General features: G+C 39.6%; 1 protein-coding gene across 4 annotated transcripts in view; it reads right to left on the bottom strand.

Annotated features, from left to right (window-relative positions):
* Positions 1-26,286, bottom strand: part of TTBK2 (tau tubulin kinase 2) — a 42,084-nt gene that overhangs the window by 5,813 nt on the left and 9,985 nt on the right. For 3 of the 4 annotated variants that reach the window (XR_014217471.1, XM_082215139.1, XM_082215137.1), the window contains exons 3-15: positions 24,889-25,036; positions 23,152-23,225; positions 22,035-22,175; positions 21,406-21,510; positions 19,187-19,252; positions 15,880-15,972; positions 14,340-14,465; positions 13,114-13,271; positions 11,748-11,961; positions 9,491-9,702; positions 8,417-8,984; positions 7,039-7,287; positions 64-1,328 (exon numbers count right to left, since the gene is read on the bottom strand). Coding sequence is in view for 3 of the 4 variants with exons in the window: in XM_082215139.1 (XP_082071265.1) it covers positions 64-1,328; positions 7,039-7,287; positions 8,417-8,984; positions 9,491-9,702; positions 11,748-11,961; positions 13,114-13,271; positions 14,340-14,465; positions 15,880-15,972; positions 19,187-19,252; positions 21,406-21,510; positions 22,035-22,175; positions 23,152-23,225; positions 24,889-25,036 (3,419 nt within the window). In the remaining variant the exon portion in view is untranslated. The remainder of the gene's footprint in view (positions 1-63; positions 1,329-7,038; positions 7,288-8,416; positions 8,985-9,490; positions 9,703-11,747; positions 11,962-13,113; positions 13,272-14,339; positions 14,466-15,879; positions 15,973-19,186; positions 19,253-21,405; positions 21,511-22,034; positions 22,176-23,151; positions 23,226-24,888; positions 25,037-26,286) is intronic. The other variant, XM_082215138.1, reaches the window with a different exon arrangement.

The following is a 26,286-nucleotide window of genomic DNA, read 5'->3' on the forward strand; positions in this document are numbered from 1 at the left end:
ATCATACAAAGCCTTCCCAAAACTGCTCAAAGCTGCTTCAAAGGTGTAGCTGTTTTTACTTACCTGGCTTCTACTCCAGGCCTTGTTGGTGGTCTTCCTGGTGGTGGACGAGGAAAAAACTGAGCTGAATTTGAACTGCTAACGTGATCTGTGGGAGTCCAAGATACGGGTCTTGGGATTTTGCTCTTTCTGGACTGAGGATTGCTTGGTGACAAAAAACTCTCCTCTACTTGGCTGTGCAAATGAGTGTCCAGTGTCAGTTTTGAAAAGGAGGACAACACATCTTCAGGAAGTGGTAATGGACCAGCAACTACTTTTTCTTTCAGTGACTTGTCAGAGGCACTTGAGAGGTCACCAAGGAAAGATTTGAGCTGTCTCTTTTCTACAAGCAATCTAACCAAGTCTGTCTGATGAGCCTTTTTTAGAAGCAGCTTCTCCTTTGCTGAAACAGGAGACGATTCTGATGAGGAGTCTACCTCTTGTGCTAAAACTGGAATGCGACTCTGTCTAGCCACGAATGCAGATCTAACTAACTCCTTCTTGGATGGATTAGAACTCTCATTCTCTGAACTGGAGTGCAACAATTCTCCATTTCTCTGGACATTTTGCTCTTCTTTCCCCTCTTGGTGCAAAAAGGTGGCAAGGTTCACCTGTTGGCATTGCAATTCTTCAGCATGATCAATATCCCCATCATCATGGAAACCATTTTCTTGCACTGGTACTACTTGGCTTTCCTGTTTTTGAGCAAATGGGTCAGTACTTCTTGATAAAGAAACATCTGATGTTTCGGCTGCTGACTGCTTCTGTAACTCCTGTTTTGCATCCTGATTTGGCAAGGAGGAGGAAGGAATTGGCCTCAGTTCTTCAGGTTCTGTAACAGCCAGAGGACCATCCAATACAGATTCAGTGTTTCCTTGAGCAGTTGAACATGGTCCTTCAATCTGTATTTCAATATCATTTTCATAAGCCACAGGAAGCTGATTCTCTTCCACTTTTTCGAAGAGATTTTCTCCTTGTCTCTTCATGTATTGTTCAAGTAGGTCTGTTTGGCTATGATCTTGGATTCCAACACATTCTTCAATACACTCATCCTTTCCAATTGCCTCTAGGTTTTGGTCTAACTTGTGTACTACATCTGTTCTACTGCCACTAAGAGTTAGTGCATCGTTTGCCGCTGCCAAGCCAACCAAGTTCTCCTTAGGAGAGGAAAGTTCAACAGTATGTTCCAAAAGCCGAGGATCCCGGTCCTTCTTCTCTAGTTGCTGGCCAAAATGAAAACTCTCAGAAGCAGACTGTGTGGATGCCATTGATGGTCTGGGTATTGTAACCTATACAGAAAACAGGAAGAAAGAAATGGTATTACAGAAAAGATTTTTATTGGCTTTGAAATTACATATTGCCATATCATATTTTCAGGTTCAAAAAGACAAGTAATAGATAACTTGCTCTTGCACAACTACACAGCCCTATATTTTTGTATCTCTGTGCTGGGCCAACTGGTGCAATCTCTACTGGAAAAAAACTGGAAGACAACAGGAAAATTTTAAGCTGGGTTGTAAATTATGTTTGTGTGTGGTAACATTAACAGTCCTCATCAAAATCACTAATCTCCTCACTGCCAGCTCTACAGATCTCTGCTCTGTCCTCATCCAACTCAATCTTTATGTGGTGTTTGATACGGCTGACCCCCTATGACTCTGTTCATAGATGGTTGTCCTTATCCTGGCTGGATCACTCTTTCAGCATTTCCACAGAAATATGGTCCTCTTCCGCCTTCCCACTGTTTTGTGGAGTTCTTCAGGGTTCCATTCTTGGTTCCTTGCTATTCTCTTTCTGCACATTTTTTTTTTTCTGAGTAACTTCATCAAAATCTGTATCTCTCATTACCATGTAGAGAACGATGGCACTCAATGATACCTTTCTACTCCAGAACGTTTGCCTCGGCTAATCCTGCATTTCCACTTGCCTCTCCGATATTTACCTAGAGGTCTCACTATCATCTCAATTTCAGTATCTCAGTGACTGACCTATTCATCATTACTCTATAGTAATTAACATTATCATCCACATTGTTGACCGGGGGTGGGGGGTGGGGAGGATTAGAATGATATTCAGCTAAGTTTTATTCAGAGTAGATCCACTGAAATTAATAAACCTAACTTAAGACATGTTCATTAATTTCACTGGGTATACTCTGAATAAGTGTTATTTGAATAGTACTCATGGTTTTTAATTCTTTCCTTGCTAGCACGTAGGTTCTTAATCGGAAAATCGTGCTATTTCCTAAACTACACAGCAAAAATAAATATTTACATTTGTAACTGCTGAAGGTGACTAAGGTTGCATGCTTATGAGTTAGGAAATGAAGCTAAACAAAATGTAGCTACTTCTCACATCATAGGGCTGGGGGTTAGGTAGAAATAGTAAGTCTTCTGTCTTTGAGAATGACAAGGCATTCAGGAAAATAAATCAGCAACACAGAGATATAGGACCAAACAGAAAGAGGTGATAGAGAACAGATTTGGAAGCCATCATCATATGGGTATTAGCTGACACTATGAAAATGATAACAATCAAAAATTTACCGTATTTTTCGCTCTATAACACGCACCCGACCATAACACACACGTAGTTTTTAGAGGAGGAAAATCCATAGGCATGCCACCCGTAGGCATTCCCTCCATAACACGCACAGACATTTCCCCTTACTTTTTAGGAGGAAAAAAGTGAGTGTTATGGTGCAAAAAATACGGTAATTTCTGACTTTTTACCATCTCCCATTTAAGTTATAGGCTTGTTATGAAAAGAGATTTTTTAGAAATTGACATTTCTATTTTTAATCATGCAGTGGCTCACATGACTGAAGAAACGCTCATTGAAAAAATAGCTCACTGTCTCCCTCTGGTGGGCAAAGACTAAGTGATATTATTTAAAGTAGGAAAGATAGTAATGATTTGAAACAATGGTTTTTTTCATAAGAATAAAAATTAAGTCAAAACTATGATACCTAGTCAATACTTAAAAGAGGCCTTCTCATTATCGTTAGAGATTCTTTTTAAAGGGCATTGTGGTAATAAAACAGCTTAGAGCAGCCAGAACTGCTGGTTAGCCTTGCTATAGTATAAGAAATCGGTGGGCCTTCCTCCCTACTCCAGCAACTGGAAAACTTTGCACTAAGCAACCAATTTCAAGGACCCATTTGTTCATGCTCAGGTTAAGCAAGGTAACAGAACAAAGGTCCTTCTTGCTGTAACAGAGAGACAAAAGCATTTCTTTTCCATCCCCCTAATTCCATTATCACCTACTGAAGGGTTCTTGGGTTTTGAGGCTGAACAAATCAAATTCAAAAGTAGTTTGAAGGGCAGCATATGCGCTGCCCCCCCCCCCCCCGCAATAATGAAATGCCTTTGGAGTTAATGCCCAATATTGTATTACTGAACTTATTTATTTCATAAAATTTATACACTGCTTGATTGTAAAAAGCCTCAAAAAGGCTTACAAAAAGATTAAAAAAAAATCAAGGAAAAAAATACAACCCTACTTTAAAACATACAAAAGTTAAAAGACTAAAACAGATTAAACTTTGGGATTTAATCACTGGTCCTTTTTATTTGAAATATGAAAGTTGTAGAGTTAAATGTACAGTGGTGCCCCGCAAGACGAATGCCTCGAAGACGGAAAACTCGCTAAACGAAAGAGTTTTCCGTTTTGGAGGTGCTTCGCAAAACGAATTTCCTATGGGCTTGCTTCGCAAGACGACAATGTCTTGCGAGTTCCTGCTGGTTTTTTTCCCTCCCCCCCTTTTCTAAGCCTCTAAGCCGCTTATCAGCTGATAAGCTGATAAGCCGCTAAAAGCCGCTAATAGCGCTAATTCGTCAATGGGCTTGCTTCGCAAGACGAAAAAACTGCTAGACAAAGAGAATCACAGAACGGATTCTTTTCGTCTTGCGAGGCACCACTGTATTCTTACAGTACAATCGTTTTCAAGGTTCTGGAAGTTACACCTCCACAGCTAAAGTCTTTTATATTTAATTTATATCTTGTCTTCTTCCATGGTGCTTTCTTTCCCTAATTCCTTCCATTTTTCCACATGTCTGTTTATATTGTAAGCCTGCAGGTGGAGTTTACTCATTGTCAGTTTTGTTTTATGCTGTATATTATTATTATTATTATTATTATTATTATTATTATTATTATTATTATTATTATTATTATTATTTTAAAAACACACAATATTGAAAACAGTTGAAAATAATTTACAACCTCTGAAATAAGGTGGGTCCTTAAAATATACACCCCAGATATCAAAAGCTAGGTAGAGAGGTGTGTCTTCAGCATTCACCAAAAGCCGTGTAATGAAGATGCCAGATGCATCTCTATGAGGAGCTAGTCAGTAATCTGGTTACCCTATTTTGAACTAATTGAAGTACCCAAGTCATTGTTAAAGTCAGCCCAACATAGTGCGCATTGCAATAATCTAATCTGCAAGATACCACAACAAGACCAAGTCATTTATGTCCAAAATGGGCTGTAGCTCGTGAACCAACCAGTCTAACACTTCAACTGCCTCTCTTGATTCAGATGGTACAGAAAGACAGAACTGGGTGTCATTTGCATATTGATAGCACTTCACTCCGAATCCCCTGGTGACAGCTCCCAGAGGCTTCATATATATGTTTAATACCAAGGGGGACAAGATGGAACCATGTGAGAACAACTCCCATGGTGCTGAAGAGTAGCCTCTCATAGCTACATTTGGGAAACAACCCTAGGAGTATGAGCAAAACCTCTGAAACAGAGTGCCCCCCCCATTTCCCTGAGACATTCCAGAGATCAAAGACAACGAACAGGGTCACACTCCCCCCCCCCATCTCTCTCCCGCGACATGTCATCCACCAGGGCTACCAAAGGCAACTTCAGTACCATGACCAGGCCTGAAGCCAGCCAGGAATGCATCCAAGCAACCAGTTTTCTCCAAACTTGTCTGATGCAGGACTACCACCACCTTTTTGAGCACCTTGCCCAAAAGGAAATATTCATCACTGGTAGTATACAGTGCCTTGGCCTTTTGGAAACTGTAATCTATTGCCTCTACATAAACAGAAGGACTGCTGTTCATGGAGGAAACTGGAAACCAATGGAGGCTCCCCAATGAAGTTTGAGGGCAATAAGGCAGCATTATTCATCCCCCCTTGGGAACAACTGCTCTAGTCTATTCCTTAGCTTTTCATTTAGTGAAAAACTAAATGTTCTTTCCTATTTTTATATTGCCAGAAATTTATCTGATACAATGTTTGCCATTTGTTAGACATATACTGTATTAGAAAAGTAAAACTGCATTCTAGCCTCAGGACACAAAATATGATACACAGTACTATTATAGGTGAGCTTCTAAAATACATTATCTTTCTAAAAGCAGATCATATATATCCATGCTTTCTTCCATTAAATTCAAGGCTATCTCTTGTACAGGAATTGACCAGACTAAGACTTGCTCAGCTTTAGAAAGACTGCAGCAACATATGTATTAAGACAATGATGGGATCATGATTTTGATTATAGTCTTCCCAGTAGCAATAATATTAAACCCTGCTGAAGTTTCAGCATTAAAAAAATTCAGAAACCAAGTGACAAACTAAAAGTATCCAAGTTCAATATATGCAAGTAAATCTACATGCTCCAGCACAGAATGCAGTGATGATTTAATCCAGTGACAGAATATGACAATTGAAACCAATGTTATTTTGTATATAAAGCAAAATGAAGAGCTCTGCTGGAATGTCCTATACGCACGATAGTATTTTGGTGGGATGGATTAAAATGAGAGGTTAAAACCACACTGTTTAATAGTCATTTCATGTATAAGTTCCTCAGCTGCTATTAACAATTCTAAGTGCTATTATTATTTTGAACACTGGTATTTTTGCCTGGAAAGAAAAATAGCTTGGATATTAGGTTCTCAGCATTTTCTATATTACTTTCCCCTATGCTACATACTCCAACCATTCATTTTAGTGCCCTGGGCAATACACTTTAGCTTCCTATTTGCTGTGGAAATACCTATCAGCTTTGTTAGTTCTATCAATTGGGAAATAAGACTCAAACACAAGAGTCAATATTTTTTTCCATCCGGTAGGCTAGATCCTGACCTCCCACACATCCCACGATGCACTTTGACAGCAAGTCCTGCATTGTCTGTTTGCACACATGGTTTGAATTCGAACCATGCCTGCAAATGGTCAGTCTTCCTCTGCAGACTAGCAAAGCTCTATGCAAAGCTGGTCTACAGAGGAAAATAATTTGTTTGCAGACACAAGCAGAACCCAAACCACAGTGACATATAGGAAACTTCAAAAGAGCTCGCTGTCAGTAGAGTTAGTGAGTCCCACTTTCCAAGGGACAATCAAGAGTGCACTTTAAGCATCCAATTATTTCTTTTTGGCCTCATCTTTACCTAATTTACCCCAATGTCATATATGTTGTCAGGGTTGGCATAGGTAGGTGTGGTTTGCAAGAAATGGCCTTGTGAACCAAATTGGGATCCTTGTTGGGCCTAATTTGACTACAGGCTACAAGTTCCCTATGCCTTCTCTCTCTCTCTCTCTCTCTCTCTCTCTCTCTCTCTCTCTCTCTCACACACACACACACACACACACACTTACTTTAGTATATTCATTTAAAAAAATGTTCAAGTCACCTATGCTTCCTGGCTGTTATCTACTGACACTGCTTTAACCTAAGATTAAAACTACAGAGGTTCTCATTCATCGTTTCTTAAAATTAAGAAATTTCATTTTCTGCATAGTAAATCAGCTTAATGGATTTTTCCTGCTCTGGCCTCTGCATATTTAATTAGTGCTTTTGTCTGAAGTTTACATCTCTTAAGTTATTATTTTTATTTCCCAAGACCAATGTTTTCAAAAGGTAAGCATTTAGAGTACACAAGTCTACTTTTTGAGCAATGCAAAGTAGCTGGGAACCCATAAAACATGGCAAATGACTGACACAGTGTAGTTGCTTAGATGAAGATGCATTCACCTGCTGAAGTTGTGCTTTTGAGATGCGAATGACAGGGGGGAACTTGTTTCCACTGGGAATGACAGGAAGTTGCCTACGGGCAGCTGACCAGGAAGAGGAAGAGTGGCTGTCTCCTGATTGACTCCTTGGAAAGCCAGCCTCTTTCACAGGGTCCGGGTGGGTGGTGAGGTGGGTTATAGGGCTCAGGGTACGGAGGATGGGACTTGAAATTCTTGGGATGGAGAAATGCAGCATGTGAAGTGAGTTGAGCTGTGAGAACAACATGGCAAGGAAAAAAAGAAAATGCTTCAAATATATAAAGATCACTTTATTTTGGTCTGCTCTCTGTAGCTTTGAACTTTTGTTTCCTCCAGTAGCCAATATTACAAAGAGTAAATACTGGCAGCCACGTGATGCTGATTAGAATAGACAGAGACAGAGTTATACTGTTGAGAAAGGTTAAGAGTTTCAAAGTAAGCAAAAGTGATGAAGAACTGAATAGACAGTGGGCTGTGAAGAACCAGAGAACTGAAAACAACAGTTTACACCTGGGTGGGTGGGTTAATTTTTTCCAAAATACTTCAGTATCTACAATCAACAGTTACTGGCCTCTGGTAATAAAAATAGAATTCAATAAAAGTTAAATTATATCAGGTAATTATTCAAACTAGGTGCATTCCTCATGTTTTTTATATTTCAAAAGTGGTTTTTGGAACTGAACAAGCCACTTTTTTCTTCGATAAAGGAACAACATTATTTATATTAAGGGTAAAGGGACCCCTGACCAGTAAGTCCAGTCGTGACCGACTCTGGGGTTGCAGCGCTCATCTCGCTTTACTTTATTTATATTACATCATTGCAAAACCTTAGTCCAGTGGTACCTCGAGTTACAAATGCCTCAGGTTACAAATGCTTCAGGTTACAAACTCTGCTAACCTGGAAGAGTTACCTCGAGTTGAGAACTTTGCCCCAGGATTAGAATGGAAATCGTGTGCCGGCACAGCAGCAGCAAGAGGCCCCATTAGCGAATGCACGCCTCTAGTTAAGAACAGTTTCAGGCTAAAAACAGACCTCCGGAACAAATTAAGTTTGTAACTAGAGGTACCATTGTATTTTCGATAATTCTCAAACATACCATCATTCTTGTGCTTTCTTAGCATGTATCTTAATTAAATCAAAATTGAGAGTTGTGGACGTTATTGAAATACATGCTAAGCCCTGAAAAATTGCTTCTACAAAGTGCAATTAACTATCATACTCTTCTTAAATTGACTGCAAGCAGGATATTATCTCTATGCAGTATTTTGATTAAGCTTCAGATCTCATGCTTTCAGTTAAAGATTTCTCACAGTGTCTGAATACAACAGAGATGAGCTACAGCTATTAACAGTTCACTTACTGGAGTAAGAGCCCCTTCTGCTTGGGCCTCCATTAGGCTTGTGGGTGTGACTGCAAGAAGATGACCAGCAGTTCCAACTGGGAGTTCTAGTTGATCTGTAAACTGTTCAGAAGCGGCTGTGCCATGACACTCAATATCTAGATCCAATGCTGCTCCCATAGCTGTATTCTTGGTATGAGCTCTAAGCTTATCTTCTTGTGGGGGCTCTTCAAGGACTTGAAGCACCTCAGGCTCCTCATCAGAGGGGCTTCCAGTTGTTTTATGCCCTAAAACTCCATTAGTCCTGAAATCCTGCAAGTCTCTGTCTTTATCCACTATCACCCATTCCTTGGAGTCAACCTCCTGCTGGCAGGAACTCAAATTGACTGCCACATATCCATTGCTGACAACACCATCACCCTGTTCTGGAGAGCTGCCAGAAATGGGCTTGGAAGCTTCAGGTAGGTATTCTTCATCATAGTGCCAAACATGCTCATGACTGGAAGCAACTGGAGGCATGGGTGGTTTTTGAAAAGCTGCAACAGCAGATTCTTTGCCAGGATTCAACTCTCTTTTCTTCTTCTCCATGCTTGGGAACGTGGAGAGAAATTAAGGAAACATGATCAAGCAAATTAGGATTGTGTAAGCCATGTTAAGTGAAAAATAACAGGATACTATCTAATGTAGACAAATTAGGCCATTTGTTATCAATATCATTACATTTCTATTTCTAGTAGATGTTCTGGGGTAGCTCCTGTGGCATCCTCCAGTTGTTCTTGGACTACAACTCTCATCAACACTCAGCATGTCAAATGGCCAGGAATTATGAGAGCGATAGTGTAAGAACATATGGAGGGCACCATGTTGGCTACCCCTGTTCTAAGTAATCTTTTAGAAGTGGATTTCCCAAATTATATTATGAATTACTGGCTCCCCATTTCCAAAACCTGCCTTTACTTTCCCTGCATTTGTAGGGTCAATCATATGGCATGAGTAACAGTGAAATCTGTGCCAAATAACTAATCAATTAAAGATGACTCACTATAAGCAAAGCAACTGCTAAGAAAGCTTAGCAAAACAAAAGCCATTACATACCAGACTTCCAGAAATTTATCTGTATCTGGCTTGGACTCCAAGGTCAGACGTTTCTCCAGTTCAAAACTGTGAATTGATCGTAGCTTCCGCACCAGAGGAACATCCCGATCTAGCTGTGTGGTCTCTGAGCGGACTCTAATTGGAGAACCAAGGCTTGGTGCATTAAGCATGCCATTAATTGGTCCATGGCTGTTTTCCTCTTCTGTAGCAGCCTGTGATTAAAAACACCATAAGAGAACTATAAAATATCAGGTAAAAGACACAAAATGTAACATTTAGTTGTTGGCAGCCCGGCTTTTCATTCTGTCAAAACACTTTCAGTTCTTCTATTTGATAGGCTTGCAATGCTAAATGTAGTCAGAACTGCAGCAGAATGATCGCTGCTCAACTTCATTTACCACCAGAACTAACTAATTTCCACATGAACTTTCAATTTTGCTTGTGGCTAATATGCAGTCTTCTGTAAATGTGCTTTTGAAATTGTTTGCTTGTGGACTTTAACTCCAAATCAGTATCCATATCTAAAAGCAGACCTATATACTACCTAACATCCAGGGTTTAGATACTAATGAACATAGAAAACTGCCTTATTTCAAATTAGACTAAGCTCAATAGCAGCAATCTGAGGTTTCAAGCAGGAGTCTTTCCTAGCCCTATGTGGAAAGACAAGGATTGAAACAGAGGCCCCTAAGTTGCAAACAATATACTCTATCACTGATTTTCAAAAATTAAGTTTTAATGTTTTCTGATTTCACTCACACACAGCTGATCCCACTAGCAAACACAAATATCTAAAGAGCAGTCACAGGGAAGATGGAGCAACCCTGTTTTTTCCTGACAGAGGAGCCATCTCCCTCGGGAGGTTGTGGACTCTCCTTCATGTGAGGTTTTTAAGCAGAGGTTGGATGGCCATCTGTCATGGATGCTCTAGCTGTGATTCATGCACTGCACGGAATTGGACAAGATGACCCTTGGGTACCTTCCAACTCTACAGTTCTGGGATTCTATAGCTGCTCTTATACAATTCATTTAGCAGAGGCCTCTGCTAACAGACTCAATGAGGTTTTTTCACTAATTCTACCTCCCGCCTGCCACCTTCCATGCTGTTCTGAAGGGTTCCCAAAACTCTTCAGAGCAGATTATTTGTGAAGCAGCTGAGGCAGGGAGATGTACCGCTCCTTCCATTAGCAGAGGTGCTCACCAAACTGAAATATCTTCCATCTGTGGAACAGAACAACTGAACTCTACCCAACATCCCTACCCCCACACAGAAGGAACTACATGTCCCATTACTGCTCTAAGAAAGGGCTGTTTTGTCTAAAATAGCAATACTTTGTGCCACCTTAGCTGTGACCAATGCAAGCATCAGGGAGACAGATTGTAATATGCTACAGAAACAAGCAGCCACAGAATCTTCAGCTTATTCCTATGATCAGTGGTCAAAAGGTGAAAACATAAAGTAATGAACAATGGGGTTAAAAATAGCCTACTTCAAGTATATACTCTGATATATGTCCCAAATGCTGTGCCTGGGGCCACTGTAAAATTGCTCACTGTAATGCCAGCTAGGTGTCCTTAGCAATTTAACAAAAATTAGGAAATAATTTATAAAAAAAATATATTTTCACAATACTACTATGTAACCTAAGGTGAAGCAATATAAAGAATACAATGCAGTTATGGCCATGCTCAAAAGTTAGCACAGAGCTGGAGTATATACAGAAAATAACAACAAATTATCAGGAAGAAACAGTATCTTCCTCACGAATACTTGCTTAAAAATGGAGAGTTCTGTGATGGGGGAAAAGAACTACCACAATAAGGAAGAGCAAATGTAGGTTTATAAAATTATAAACAAATAAACAATTCTCTCAACACACTAGAACTCTTGAGTCATCAAATGGAAAGCTGTCAGTAGGTTTCAGGACAAACAGAAGAAAGCATAATTAACTCATGAAAACCACTGAAACAGGACACAGAGATGTCCACTATCTTATATAGTTCACGGTCTCGTATGGCTTTCAGGAATGAACAACTCTTTATCAAATAGCAGAAAATAAAACCTTAATGTTAAAAAATATATATCAAATGCTGGGACAAATGACATAGTTGTCCCCAACATACCCAGCTTCTTCATTTCCCATGACATCTGACTTGCAGATATTATAGTGCTTTTATTTGATCCATTAAAGCAAATATTAAGATATAGAACCAAAAAAGAATTGAATGTTATTGTCTGCTCAATTATAGTACTTACTTTATGGACACCTGCTTTTATCTTATTCCTGTTTGCATCCATTTCCTCCCACACATCCTTTTCCTGAAGATGATGTCCAGGAGACTCTGGTAGCTTTTCTGGAGAGATTCCGATAGGGATACCATTCTCACCATCACTAAGATGTTCATCTGGAAACACATCATCTGTATTCTCTCTCAACATATCTCCTGGTATTGGTGTAGCATTGGCAATTCTATTAAGAAGAAGAAAAATAACAAAGAAACAGCATTGCAATATGAAAGCTTGACTCTAAGAGTTTAAACCATGATCCTTAAGGTCTCAGGCCTCATCTAATAAGCTATTGTAAAACAGTGTGTGTGCCATCTTCAGAACTCTTCAGGGTTCAGGCTTTGCATCTGGCAGCAAGTAAGAAGCACCTGGATTGGTCAGACCTGGTATCACACACAGATTCTAAACAGAGCTTTACTCTCTACTGGCTGTACACTCTACCTCCTTTCAGCTCAAACCTTAGGGAATCTGAACTCAGAACATTGCCATCAATTCCGAGACTGAAGGGAAGATGCTTCTGCATCTTCCCTAGTCATAGTGCAGCATGCAGGAGCAAGATTAGAATGCTGGTACAGTGGTACCTTGGTTGTCAAACTTAATCCGTTCTGGGAGCCCGTTCAACTCCAAGAACCATTCAAAAACCAAGGCGCGGCTTTCGATTGGTTGCAAGAGCTTCCTGCACTCAATCGGAAGTCGTGGAAGCTTCCAAAGAACATTCGAAAGCTGGAACACTTACTTCCGGGTTTTTGGCATTCGGGAGCCAAAACATATGCATACCAAGGCATTCTAGAACCAAGGTATGACTGTATTGTGTTATTTTGCCAGAATGCTATAAGATGGGGGGGGGATGCCAGGAGATATGTAGATATGTAATCTACATTAATGGGTTTGTTACCTATAACCAACAGAATTAATACGAAGTTTTAAATTTTGTCACCTATTCAACAAAGTCCTCTAGGCTGTTCACAAAGTTATCTGGGTAGTAGTACACTCTCCAGGTACTATCCCAAATGGAAACTGAGCAATCTGTTTTTCTTAATGCTGCAACACAATTTAGAATGAGAATCACATATAATCCCATCCTAAAACTATTCAAAACAGAAGCACTGACTTTTTAGAGAAGTATGAAAGATTCTTCCAAGCAAGCTCTCCAGAGTGTCTGTCAACACCTGGTTATGGAAGAAGTACATCTGGTTCCCTCACCATTACAATGCTATCACATAAGGAACAGAAGTCTAGATGCCTTTAGATCAAGGTCTTAGGACAGAGAAAGAATGCCTACTATCCAGAATGCCACATGTCACTTCATTAACTGGATGACATCAAAAGGACATACCCTATGGCAGCTGGGGTCTGACGAGTGTGCAATTGAGGAGTAGTTGAAGTGGTGGTGGTTGTTAAAGAGCCATCAGCTCCACTCTTTTCCCAGTCAAATAGGTCACTCTCAGTCACCCCAGAAGTCTTCATGCTGTTGTCAAAGACGGACATGAGAAGCTATATAAACAAAAGAGAAGAGTTGGTATGCTCCCAGGTTACATTTAGAAAACTCACGAAAGTTGTTCTTTCACGCCATTCATGAAAACTTTTTTTTAAAAAAAATCCTATTATTTATTTATTGAATTTCTATACACTTCAGCCAAGGATCACAGGGCAGTTTACATTATAAAAACACAAAACTACACAACATAGTAACAAACAATGACACTCAACAGTTTAAAAGACCATAAATTGTTTAATTTGCCAAAGGCCTTGGAGAAGAGGAATGTTTCATATCCTATGAAAGGCAGACATTATATTGATATCTGTTAAAAAAGGCAACACAGCATTCAAATGATGGACAGGTTTCATTAATAAGTTGAAGCCGCTATATTTACATGTCATCGCAAGACATTTTCTTACACCTGTTTTCTATTACAGGTTAAGTACAGTGTATATTGTGGCATGAGGATTAACAGGAAGTGGGCAATAAAAAGAACACTGTATGAGCAAGCACAAAGAATACAATGGGAGAAATGAGGAACTAGACACTTTGATATATTCTATTTTAAAAACGACTTTCCAATTTATTCTGCAAATCTTTGCAAAACTACCCAAATATGAACATTATAGAATTCTGCCTCATCAGCTAATTTCTCTAACTGATACAGGGGTACAATTCCTGCAGAAAAATGGTTTCATATACACACTGCACAAAACATGCAGTGGCCATCTGAATTGTGTTTGGAAATCAATATATTCAATGTATTTAAATATGTCCAATGTATTGAGATATGTCTTAGACACCAGACTAAAGACACAATAAAACATGCAAAAGCAGCTTAAAGAGTAAAAAGGAAACCATTCACTTCAGCTGTTTGTCATTTTTTTACTTTAGAAGTCCCGTAAAAAAGTTAGTATGGATTTGTCTAGGTACGATATGATAAAACACAAGAGGCAAAAGTAAGGTATAATGATAGTGTACCTAATTAGCTATTGCTACTCATTGGAACAGATGTGTGAGTGCATGTTTAACAAGACATGGGTTTCCAATAAGACATAAAATTAAGGCATAAAAAATCATACCTGGTAGTCAGGTTTAGTAAAATAATCTAAAGTAGAAATGTGATCTAGAAAGGTGTTAAATTCTTGAGGGAGATGTTTCAGCATCAGCCGGTGGTCATACCTCTCTTTTATGGAGCCCACTTGCTCCTACAAGTAGGAAAACGAAATATTTACCATACTTTCCTTCAGTTCCTTATAGACATTATTTATTTATATGCCACCCCTCTGCCAAGGAACTGAAAGCAGTAAAGAATTTTAAAATGCTAAACAAATAAATGAAAATACAGTTGGCCAGGTGAGAAGACAGCCCAACTGGAGCAGGTGTCTCCCTTACCTTCCTTTCTTCTTTCTTCCATTAGAGTATATTTTGTATTATTTTAACTTCTTCTGTGCATAGTAGGACCTCAGATAGGACAAATGCTCTTACCTGAAGCATAGATTTGATAGGTTCTGAGGATATGAATGAGTTTTTCTCAACACATTAGGGTCCTCAGTAACCATATCAAATCTGAGTTTCTAATCTTTACTCAGATCAAAATTAATAGCTCTGGTTTTAAAGGTAAAGGTCTGTAACAAGCTTTAAGATGAACCATTTTTAAAATAAAACAAATGCTCTTGGATATACCTGCCTGTTACCTTAAGCCTAAAAACACATAAAGAGCCATTTGAAATGAAACTGAACTTCTGCCAAGATCCAAGTTGCTCTTCTCCAAACAGCAAGTGGGGAACTAACAGCTGGTCAGATATAGTGAAGAGATATATTAAATTATGTACAAAAGACACTGGCTTGATTGTGTAGCACAAACATGGGGCACTTCCAGCCTGCAGGCCACATTAGGCACACCAGAGAGCATAATCTGTCCAACAATATCAATTTTCCCCCAGCCATCATATGATGTCAGATGTGAGATCAGTAAAGTTATGGCTGAGAAGAAACATTCAGGAGCCCTAGAATGTGCTCCCAATTGTTCCTCTGAAACAGGGCTTGAATTAGGTGTCTTTTTAATTTGGCAGCAAATGCAAACACACTGGGTTCAGCTCAGAGCTCCTAAGTAGACTGGATTCCCACAGAAGGTGGGAACTTGCATTTGACAGGAATCTTTGCAGCTTCAGGTTGAATTCAAGCTGTGGCTGCAAAGATTCTCAATGTCAATGTTTATTATTATGGCAAACAGCCAGCATACTCGGCAAAGATTCTGCAAATAAGAATCAGGAGTACTTTTAGAGTGTGTTCCCAATTATTCCTTTGAAGTTTAATAATCTGACAACGTATGACTGATAACTGACTGGAGGGTGGCCATGTGCATCTATCCAATTAGAACCATAGAAGGTTGATCACCAGATCCTGTTCCCAACCCCTTGTGTAGAAGATGGGCTTTATTATTTTTAACTAAGATTAATGAAATTCTGTACCCATGCCGGCTATGTTAATTAAAAAACAAATGCATTGAAGTAAGCAAACATTGTTTTTAAAGAACTTTAATATATTGAAAGGAATCTCATGAACATATTCAAAGACATTCTCTGCAGTTTATCTCCAATGGTACATTTCTCAACAGACCTTGTCCTTAATTTTCCTCCAGGGCAGCTGTCCAACCACAAATTCGACCAACATGTAAAACAAAGACCAGAGGTCATCATGACGTCCCATTTCCTAAAGAAAAAGAGACAGTATGTTATTATATAGTCAACTCCCCATTTTCTTGTGCTACCAAAAACAATGTATCACATGCTCTTCCCAGGCATCCTCTTCTTCCACATCCAGTGATGCATGAGATAATGGCATAGTAAAATCAGCCTCCTGTAATTCCTCAACCATAACTTGAAAAGGGTAAGGGGAGGAATTCCCTGCAAAATGTGGCATATGCGTACAAGAAGCTTTGATTTAGTACACACAGGAAAGGCAGCATTGGGACATGTCATGCTTAAGGTCTGATGATAAGGAGGCAAGAAGGGCATCCTTCAACTGATCAATTAAAGAAGCAGACAAGTTCACATTCAAAACCTCTGATAAACCTTGACCCATTGGTGGCAATGAACTTTGCTCATTACAGTAGATCCTAATTGGCCATCAGCAAAACCCTGAAATTCAGGCTCAGGATCAGAGGATATAGCTATGTCATTATTAGTATTGCCAGCAGATGGCAGTAAAATCTCACTAGATAACTGAGCAGCACTCTGTGGCTGAGCCATGGATTGCTCTGAAGGAGATTTGTTTACATGGGTAGACCTTACCTTACTGACAACACTGGAAAACAATGGCCCTTAGCATGGGAGGAGTGATTTGAGCAACTGCACGAAGCAGAGGACCACATTCTATGTTTATTTCGCTTTTTTATGCGGAGAGGCACCCAAACCTTGCAGAGACTCTAAGGACGCCATTGAAATTTATTGGGAGGAAATTGAGCCTCTGAACCAGACTGCTGATTCAAATATTACTGCAGGCGAAACGTGTTGAAACAGCCCTTTGCGCTGCTGAAGCAGACAGGAGAACAAGGAGTTGAAGCTTATTTTCTTTGTCCCTTTCTTTCTCTGTAGAAGCAGCAATTCTTGAAGGAAAGCAAATGCGCTGAATAAAGGGTCCAAAAGGACAGTGAGGGTAAGGCGCAGAGCGGCTGTTAGGGAAGCAGCTCGCAGTCACTGCACGAGGCAGCCTGCACCGCAAAAAAAAGCTGGAATAAAAGGCATCCCATCTGCCAAAACGACAATAGCCAGCAACAAGAAATAAAGATAAAAATTAAGAAATTAATGGAAAATAGAAGTAAAACACTGAACGCAGAACATGGAAAGATGTTTAGCAGGGAGACAAGGTTGTTTGTTTTTTTACACCTCAGTGGAGGACGCATAAAAGGACCAATAGACAGGAAAAGTAGCCAATTACTAAGTAACTAAGAATAACGAAGAAAGCAGTTAAAGAGGACTCTGCTAACAATCAACAAAACAGTGAGAGCTGAGGAGGAAAAAATTGAGGAGAAACGGTCTACCTCCCATAATTCTTTGCTCCTGCCTGAGTCTTGTGCAAGATGAACAACCCAATAAGAACACTTCATTGTCCATCATAATAAATCAGCACCATCCATGCACAGGGAAGGAGGTTAGTAGACTCTTGGGCTTACACAAGTACCTTGGTGGTTACAAAACAGCCCAAGAACAGACTGAGAACATTCAGTGGCCTGATTGGGGGCGTGGAAATAGACTGCCAGAGGGGAGGAGACATGGAATGAGACATAGCCTGGGAAAGGACATGGCTGGTTGGAACCCTAGAAGAAGCACTCTACACGGCAACATTTTGTGGCAAGACTCACTTGTAAGAAAACAATGCTTAAAGAGTTGAAATGTTCTCTATAGATTCAAAACAGATGGGGGAAGAAACTCTATAAATATACTCACAGAAGTATACATAGAAGCAAAGCAAGCTAGCAACTAGTTTAAATGTGTTTCACCTCTTTCCTTAAATTACCGTATTTTTCACCCTATAGGGCGCACCCAGTTTTTTCTGGGGGGGGGGGATAAAGGAAAAAAAATCCCCCCCCAGGCGCAGGGCTGGGGCAGGGGAAGCCCGAGCTTCCCTCGACCCCAGAACAGGCTTGCGGATATCTGCCCGAAGCCCGGGGTGCGCTCCGCTGCGTTCCCGGGTTTCGGGCTGCAGGCTGCTGTCTGCAAGCCTTGCGAGCCCAGCGCGACTTCCCAACGGGCTCCCAAGGCTTGCGGAGAGCTTCCTGAAGCCTGGAGAGCGAGAGGGGTCGGTGCGCACCGACCCCTCTCGCTCTCCAGGAAGCCTGCATTCGCCCCATAGGACGCACACACATTTCCCCTTCATTTTTGGAGGGGAAAAAGTGCGTCCTATAGGGCGAAAAATACGGTATTTTATGTGGTTTCAAGTACTTTGCTAAATTATTGGATAGGCACTGATTTGTGTATTTGTAGGTCTTTCTGGGCCTGCTCCTGAACCAGAGATTTTGTCTGCCCTTAGCAAATATACACCCTTGTGTCATTCCTATGAACCTTAATCCACCCTGCTGATGATATACCAAGTTCCAGGAGACCAACAAAGAAAGCTGTTTACAGATTGTACAAGGTCCAGGTATTGGCTCAGTTAGTGGACCACTGAACACCCATGATCAGCTGCCTGCCTTGCTAGTTGCTTGCGCCAGCTATGAGTGAACAGCCATGTCTTGAAGTATATGCAAGAAGAGTTGCCTCTTCCTGAACTACATAATTATCTAGTATTTCACTGAAAATCACCTTTTAGTTCAACAGCAGAAACAGGCTTCCTGCTAACCTTCAAGGTTTAAAACTGGAGACAGATAAACAGAATCCCACCTGTCTTCTGTAATCACAATGAGAATTATATTGTTGGTGCTTTTGTACCCACCATCTAGAGCTAGCAGTTACCATCTGCTGTGCAACACCTCGATAAAAAAAGAAAGTCAAAAGTGGCCAAAAGACTGTGATCCATCCGTCAGTTCTCACATCCCACCAGAAAAACATTTTCCCAGCAAAGCCAAACCCCACCCTAGTCTGTATCAACCTCTCATAGGGAGTGGATCATGTGTGTCCCTTTCATCCATACCTACTAAAAATTAATTAGCACTCTTTTAATATGCCATGTAATTAAAATGGTAATCAATTTATTTAGCAAATTTCAGTCACAGTATTATTTCCATTCTAAGAACATTCAGTATGATTAAAGGTGCATAAGTAGACATTTTCTTTTGCCAACAATTTAAATATTTCAGGCAGTATTACTTACAATTATAAATCACCTATAGGAAAAAGACATGTGAAACAGAAAGTTAAGATAATCACACCATTTGTAATTGTTTCAGTAACTAAACATTCAGGCTATTGCAAGTACTAATACTCACTCTGTTCCTGTGAGCATTGACTGACGCATACCGCACAGTCCCTCTAAAACCAGCAACAGCTCTGGGCTATCAATACAACAGAGGGGGAGAAATTCTGTTACACTGTGTTAGTTAAAGATATACAGTACATAAAAGCCACACTACAAAGAATAATGTAGGCCTTCTACTCTGAAGTCTTCCCCCGCTAAGAATGCACAGGTCTGTTTAATCTATGTTATTGGGGCAACATGTTTGTATAATAAATAAAATTTAAATGGGTATGGTAAATAAGTTTTGAACACATTTTAAGTAGTTCAGAAACATTTTTCTATTTAACCAGATTTATTAACTATAAGCTGCTGGGGATCAAAAGTGGTGAAAGTGATTTTGCACTCAGGACCTGCTTACAGGCTTTACAATAGGCATCTGGTTAGCCACTGTGAGAAGAGTTTACTAGACTGGATGGGTCCAGCAGGGCTCTTCTGTTCTTATTCAAATAGTTCCATTTTATTCAACCTTAAAGAAGCCATTTTGTTATTTCCCTTTTTTTTCAGCACCCAAATTCCAGTGCATTTTACTTTAGTTGCTAGTTTCCTATTCACTCCACGACTAGGATACTAAGTGCCCAGACAAACAAAAAAACCCTGTCCCCTTCATACAAAGCACTTTTTCAGTTCTTTGCAAACATACTCCTAGTTGCTTTATGCAAAGTATTAATGCTCGTTGCTAATTGAAAGTGCAATAAGCTCCAGTCAGACACCTTTTTATTCCTTATTTTGGGAGATCAGGGAATAAGACAAAAGTTTCACAAGTCAGTAGTAGCCAGCATCTTTTTATTTATTTATTATTCTATTTACATATTTATATACTGCTTAATAGGGAGTGGGTGGTGCTGTGGTCTAAACCACTGAGCCTATTCAGATTGCTGATCAGAAGGTCAGCAGTTTGAATCCGAGCTCCCATTGCTCTGTCCCAACTTCTGCCAACCTAGCAGTTCGAAAGCACACCAGTGCAAGTAGATAAATAGGTACCGCTGAGGCGGGAAGGTAAATGGCATTTCTGTGTGCTCTGGTTTCTGTCACGGTGTCCCATTGTGCCAGAAGCAATTAAGTCATGCTGGCCACATGACCAGGAAAGCTGTCTGTGGACAAACGCTAGCTCCCTCAGCCTGAAGTGATATGAGTGCTGCCACCCCATAGTCACCTTTAACTGGACTTAACTGTCCATGGGTCCTTTACCTTAATACTGCTTAATACTAACACAAAGTGTTTTACAAAAACAAATTACTAATTTTTCTATAGTATTTGAAACTGAAAAACAGTGATGCAGTACAAATTAATAAAATAATTAAAAAACCAAACAAAATCCAGAAGCAAATTTTGGAAACATATTGAGTCAGGGCCCCCTTCCCTCCTCAGCCTCTAACTTGCCAAGTCATATCCTAACTCACAGTATGTAACATTCACCCAACTTCTGTTTTTCAATTACACAAATTGTACAAAATTCACTACTCATGCTGTATCACACATCCCATTCTATTCCCACACCTCACAGAAGCGAACTAACCTCCCAATCCCTCCTATATCTCGCACTAAATCACCAAACCACTAACACCAATCACTCCTTACACGTTATTAAAAATGTACAGCAACAACACCAGGGGACAATGAACCTACTCACTGACACAATTACCTCACTTTCATGTGATAGTAAACCATGGTTTAAAACAAAAAGTTAACATGGTGCTCCCCCTCCCTCTGCTCCTACTGTGACAGACAAAATAAGTCAGAGTGTGGCTTGTCATGTTATCCAAACCTGGCCTTGTGGTTTCCTTTGCTCAAACAAACAAGTAATAAGTGAAAAAGAAACCTTGGTTACCACTCGTGGGGGTTTTGGGTGAAAGAAACCACATGTTCCTATTTGTATGACATGACAAGCCACACTTTCCTATTTTGCTCAGAGCATAGCGGCAGCAGAATGATGGAGGATTACCCTAAAAACTTTGTAACAGCACATACCAGCATGCTACCCATTAACATTAAACCACAGATTGTATAAACCATAGTTTGGTCCCACTCACTTAGCCCTTGGAGGTTTGGCCAGATTAGAACTTGGGTCTCAGACCTCTGGCGTAATGCATCAAGCATGGATAAAACAGTTCAGCCTGACAGTTATTTTAAAAGCAGTCCAATATATCAAGTTTAAAATTATTAATAAAAAGTTTTATTAGAATTTCTTACCGGTCTGACATCCCCACATGAATTTGTAAACTGACGCGCCAAGCCAAAATCCAGCATGTAACACTTCCTCCAAGTGCTAGGGAAACGTCCCATAGCAAAGTTGGACTGGGGAGGAAAAAGATGACATATTGATTGATAGTACTATACATGTTCTTCAACAACAATCTACACACAAGACAAACGCTGAATACAACATTAAGGCTGCAATCAATTACTTAAACTACCCTGCGTAGGACTACCACTGGATGCAGTTATTTAAACTTTTGGGTAGACATGCATAGGACTGTGCTATTCAGTCATGTTAAACAGAACATCTTAATACTTTGAAATAAAGTACAGAGTAATATATTCTCAGTGGATGCAATCATCTAAGGCTTTCCTAAATTAAGAACTTACTTTTAAAACCGAAAGCAATTATTATTTGCTAGATAAGACCATTAAAGAGTTCTGTTACTGAAAATCAATATATAAAAGAAACAATCATGGATTAGCTTTTAAACCATGCACTGTCATCTTAATAGTTTTATCTCCAATTTTCTGATTGTTCTAACTGCACGATCACCCCCTAATAAGTGACAACAGTTGCAACTTAAATTCTTGGCTCTGACAAAATTTGTGGATAAACTCACTGGCTTAATATCTCTGTGTAAAAAACCAACAGAATGAATGCTCTCAATAGACTCTAGAATTTGCTTGCCAAGTCGCAAGGTAGTACTGATTGTGAAGGTCCCTCTAGTTTGGCTTCGACGCAGATCGGCCAAGTTCCGACCCTGAAAAAGCAAGAAAGTAAAGTACGTTCAGTGAAAATTTCCCTCTGCCCATCGAAAATGAGGAAGACAGACATTTTCAATAATATTTATTTTTTTCATTTAGCTTTCATAATAATTTTATAATGGACAAAATAAATCAACATTAGATTTATTTTTTACAGTGAACTGATCAAGAAGAGAATAGGGTATCAATTAAGCTATCAATTTTTTCCCCAAGAGGTGTCCCAGATCACAAGGGATGATAAGCTGTCGCAGCAGTAGCAGTTGTTATTATTGAGTTTGGTAGTTGCTAAACACAAAGAAGTCTCAAAGCAATGTAACAGCAAGATAAGTAAAATCAAGTAAAACCCAAATTAAAAGCAATGTGCAATACAAAATTTATAAATTGCACATCTAACAATAAAAAAAGAAAAAATCTATGCTACACCTGTAAAATACGAGCAACACAGTAGCGGTCAACTTAATCTTCAACAGCCTGGGTAAATAAACCTGTACTAGCCTGGTGCTGAAAAAATGACAAGGATGGTGCCATGTACATTTTCCTGGGAGATAAGTGTTCCAAAGACATGGAGGTACCACTAAAAAATCCCATTCTTGTTTAGCCACCCTCTGCAATTGCTTCAGATAAGGCACATGGAGAACAGCCTGTGGTTTGTATTTACCCTTCTCCTATCAAATAAGCAATGTTACATTAGCTGGACATTCTTTCTTAGGGGGTTGTGGAGATTTAATTTATATCTGTGAACATCCTTTTAGAGCAGGGGTTGTCCACCTGGTCCCTACCGCCCACTAGTGGGCGTTTCAGGATTCTACGTGGGCAGTAGGGGGTTCCACGGCACAGGCAGAATCCTCCTTCCATTGAGCACTGGTGGGCAGGAAGGAAATGTTACCATCAAGAAAGATGCATTAGTGGGCAGTAGGTATAAAAAGGTAGACTACACCTGTTTTAGAGAACAAATAAATGTAACAAACTTACCTGCAACTGCATGACCACATAGTTGAATCTGTCATTCCTTCCACAGCCAATGAATTTGCAGACATGATCTTTTCCTGCAGAAATAAAATATACAATTTTTATGTTTCCATATTTTTCTTCTCACAAGCTTAGATCTGGAGAGTCACCTACAGAAATGAGGTTGGAGGAAGGCAACACCTCCTCTAGAGAAGCCTGTCCTAAAAGTCAAGGGACCTTCCTGAATGGGGTGCACTGTGGCTCCAGGGGCTGAAAGGAGAGATAAGCCAAAAACTGGACAGAGACTCCCTCTCACCGGACATGTCTCCACCCTATTTTCAGCAATTCCCTCTACCCCAGCACACCCCAGTCAGGAGGGTCCCCAGTCATCAAGAGAGACTTTTCAGGAAGCTGCTGGGGAAGGAGGTGGTAGAAAGATTACTTTTCACCATCCCCACTCTCCCCAAGCGCTTCCCTAAATCCCTAAATCTATTACTGTACTTACATTTCTGGGTGGCAAAAAAAAGGAAACAGAACTTAAGGAACAACTTAGACATGTGGAAGAAACTTGTCAAAAATAAAAACCACTTTGTCTCTAATTCTCTGCACCAATTCATAATTAAACAGTGCCTCATTATCCAAAAGTTGTTAGCATTCATGGAAGTAAACATATTTCAGTGCTAACATTTTTTAGTTACTCTTAACCACCTCATCCCATGACAATGTTGCATAAAGATGAACATAAGCAGGGTTTGCCACTGCCTGTATTTGAGCATAAACCCAATTTGTGATTTGCAAACATGGCCACTAAGATGCAACAAAAATGCTTTTTGTTGATAAATTAGAAACAAGCTTTTTATCTAAGATGAAGCAGGAGAACCAGGAGAAACGTACTGCTGCGACAGGCAGGAGAAAAAAACGGAGGGGAGTGTGCCTGCATCCCACAATTCTTCTCTCCGGCCTGTGACCATGTGGCGAGGATCAACCCACACCATTGGCCCCCAAATCCCATGAGGTAAATTGACAGCTATCACCAAGACTATTGACACACTTACAAAATTAATGGTCTGAAAAACATTTATTTTTACTCTGCTTTGCTTTGGTTCTGCTGCACCACAATTTATGCCTCTATTAAAGTGAAACCAAAAACCTGAACAGATACATGTTGAGTATCAAAAGAGATACATGCTGAGTATCAAGCTATCTTAAGCTATCTTAGGTGACCAGGTGTACAAACGACACCTGTTGGAATTCCCTCTACTAAAGAAATATTTAAATTTAGTAACACTGTCAGGGAGAGTAAGCTAGGTCATCCTGTAATTTCAGAAGTTGCTCAGGGATTTTGTGGTGTTCAAAATATTTCACAACATTTTTCAAGGACAGCAGTCATAGGTTCACATCTCAATCAGTCTCGCACATTCTCTCAGAACAATACTTGCCATCTTTTCACCTATCTCAGATTTAAGGCACACCATCAACTTGAATCATTATTATTTTAAAAATCAGTAAATCTTCCCTATTCTTGTCCTCAATGCAAGGCTGCAATTCTATACCCACTTACCTGGTAGTGAGCCCCAGTGATATCAGTGGGACTTGCTTCTTTCTCAATAGACATGCACAGGATTGCACACTAAATCTTAATTCTTCCTTATTATATTTGGAATCCATACTGACCAATATAGTATACTTTGATACACCGAGCCTATCAGATTTCCAAGAATCAGACATACATTCAGAACAAGGATCTTTTATCCTCCTTACCTTGCAGTTTTTTCAACACAGCTACTTCCATTTTCAGAACCTGCTTTGGTTGCTGAGCTGACTCGACTTTCAATGCAACATTGTCTCGGGTAAGCAAGTCCATTGCATCGTAAATTTCTCCAAACCCTCCACCTCCTATCTTTTTGAACTGTAATGAATAAAAATATTAATTCTGCATTGTTTAAAAAATACAGAACTTTTGAATTAACAAGCCTAGACTATGAATATTATCTAGCCACTAAATCTGTTACTGTATTAGGTTACCTCTTTCCCTACTTAATGTAAGACTCATTTTAAATTTTATTTCTTAATCTATTAACTACTGTTAATGTGACAAGAAATCAAGCCTTTAGCACAGTGGTTCTCAAACTTTTTTCTCTGGCCCACACTTTCAGAATAAAAAATTGCTCACACAACACCAATTTTTTATTGATAAGAAATAGTACATTGGAAAACAAAAAGAAACAACTCCTAGCATTGCTTGATTTATAACATGGAACACAACTCCTTTATAATATGATCATCGGACATCCAGAAAGTATAAAACAATACAGCTACATAAGAACATAAATCATTCCCAAAACATAATTATAAACAAGTCTCAATCATATGTAGCTTAAGTATGTATACAAACGCAATAAGAAGTGTGAGCTTGCCTTTACCAAGTGATCTCATTTATTTTAGGCCTAATTTGAGATAAATAAACTCTCATTTCCTCATCAATACAAAGATATTTCATATTTAACAGAGCTGACAGTTGCTATCCTCTTCTGTCACACCAGTGTGACTGCCACACCAGTTTGAGAACCACTGCTTTAGTGTCATTTGCCCAGTCCTGTGGAACACCCTGCCAATATAGATACAGTGGCTGCCTTCTTGTGCAAACTGTTAAATGCCTGCTGAAAACGTTTCTATTCTATATTGTTGCAAACCACTATGATATATATTTACAATACAGCGGTATATAAATATTTTTATAAATACAGCTAACAGGCATCTTATGTGAGGTTTTTGTTCCACAGGGCCACATTAAGGTAAAGATGAACAACAGTCAGCAGCACTTTTTGAAGTGCTTTTCAAGCTGAGGAAAACCACATCACTTACCTACAGCCACTATGCTCAATGTTACAAACAAATAAACTTTCAGGAAAGAGACCAGCCAGAAAAGACCAGCACACCAAAGTACAGGCAAGGAGACTGCTAACTTGTGTATTATTTGCAAAAAAGGTGTCCAAGAGGGGGAAATTTCTCCAATTCTATATTACTATGCTTTCATATATTGCTAACAGGGTGCAGTTTGTGACTGTGTCTTCCTTTTACCTGGTTCCTTGCAATTTTATTTCTTTTTATTTAGTCTAGTGGTTTCATATATCTGGGGAGGAAATAAGAAGGATTTAA

Source organism: Podarcis vaucheri (genome assembly GCF_965113315.1).
Source record: "Podarcis vaucheri genome assembly, chromosome: 1".
NCBI classification, from domain to species: Eukaryota; Metazoa; Chordata; class Lepidosauria; order Squamata; family Lacertidae; genus Podarcis; species Podarcis vaucheri.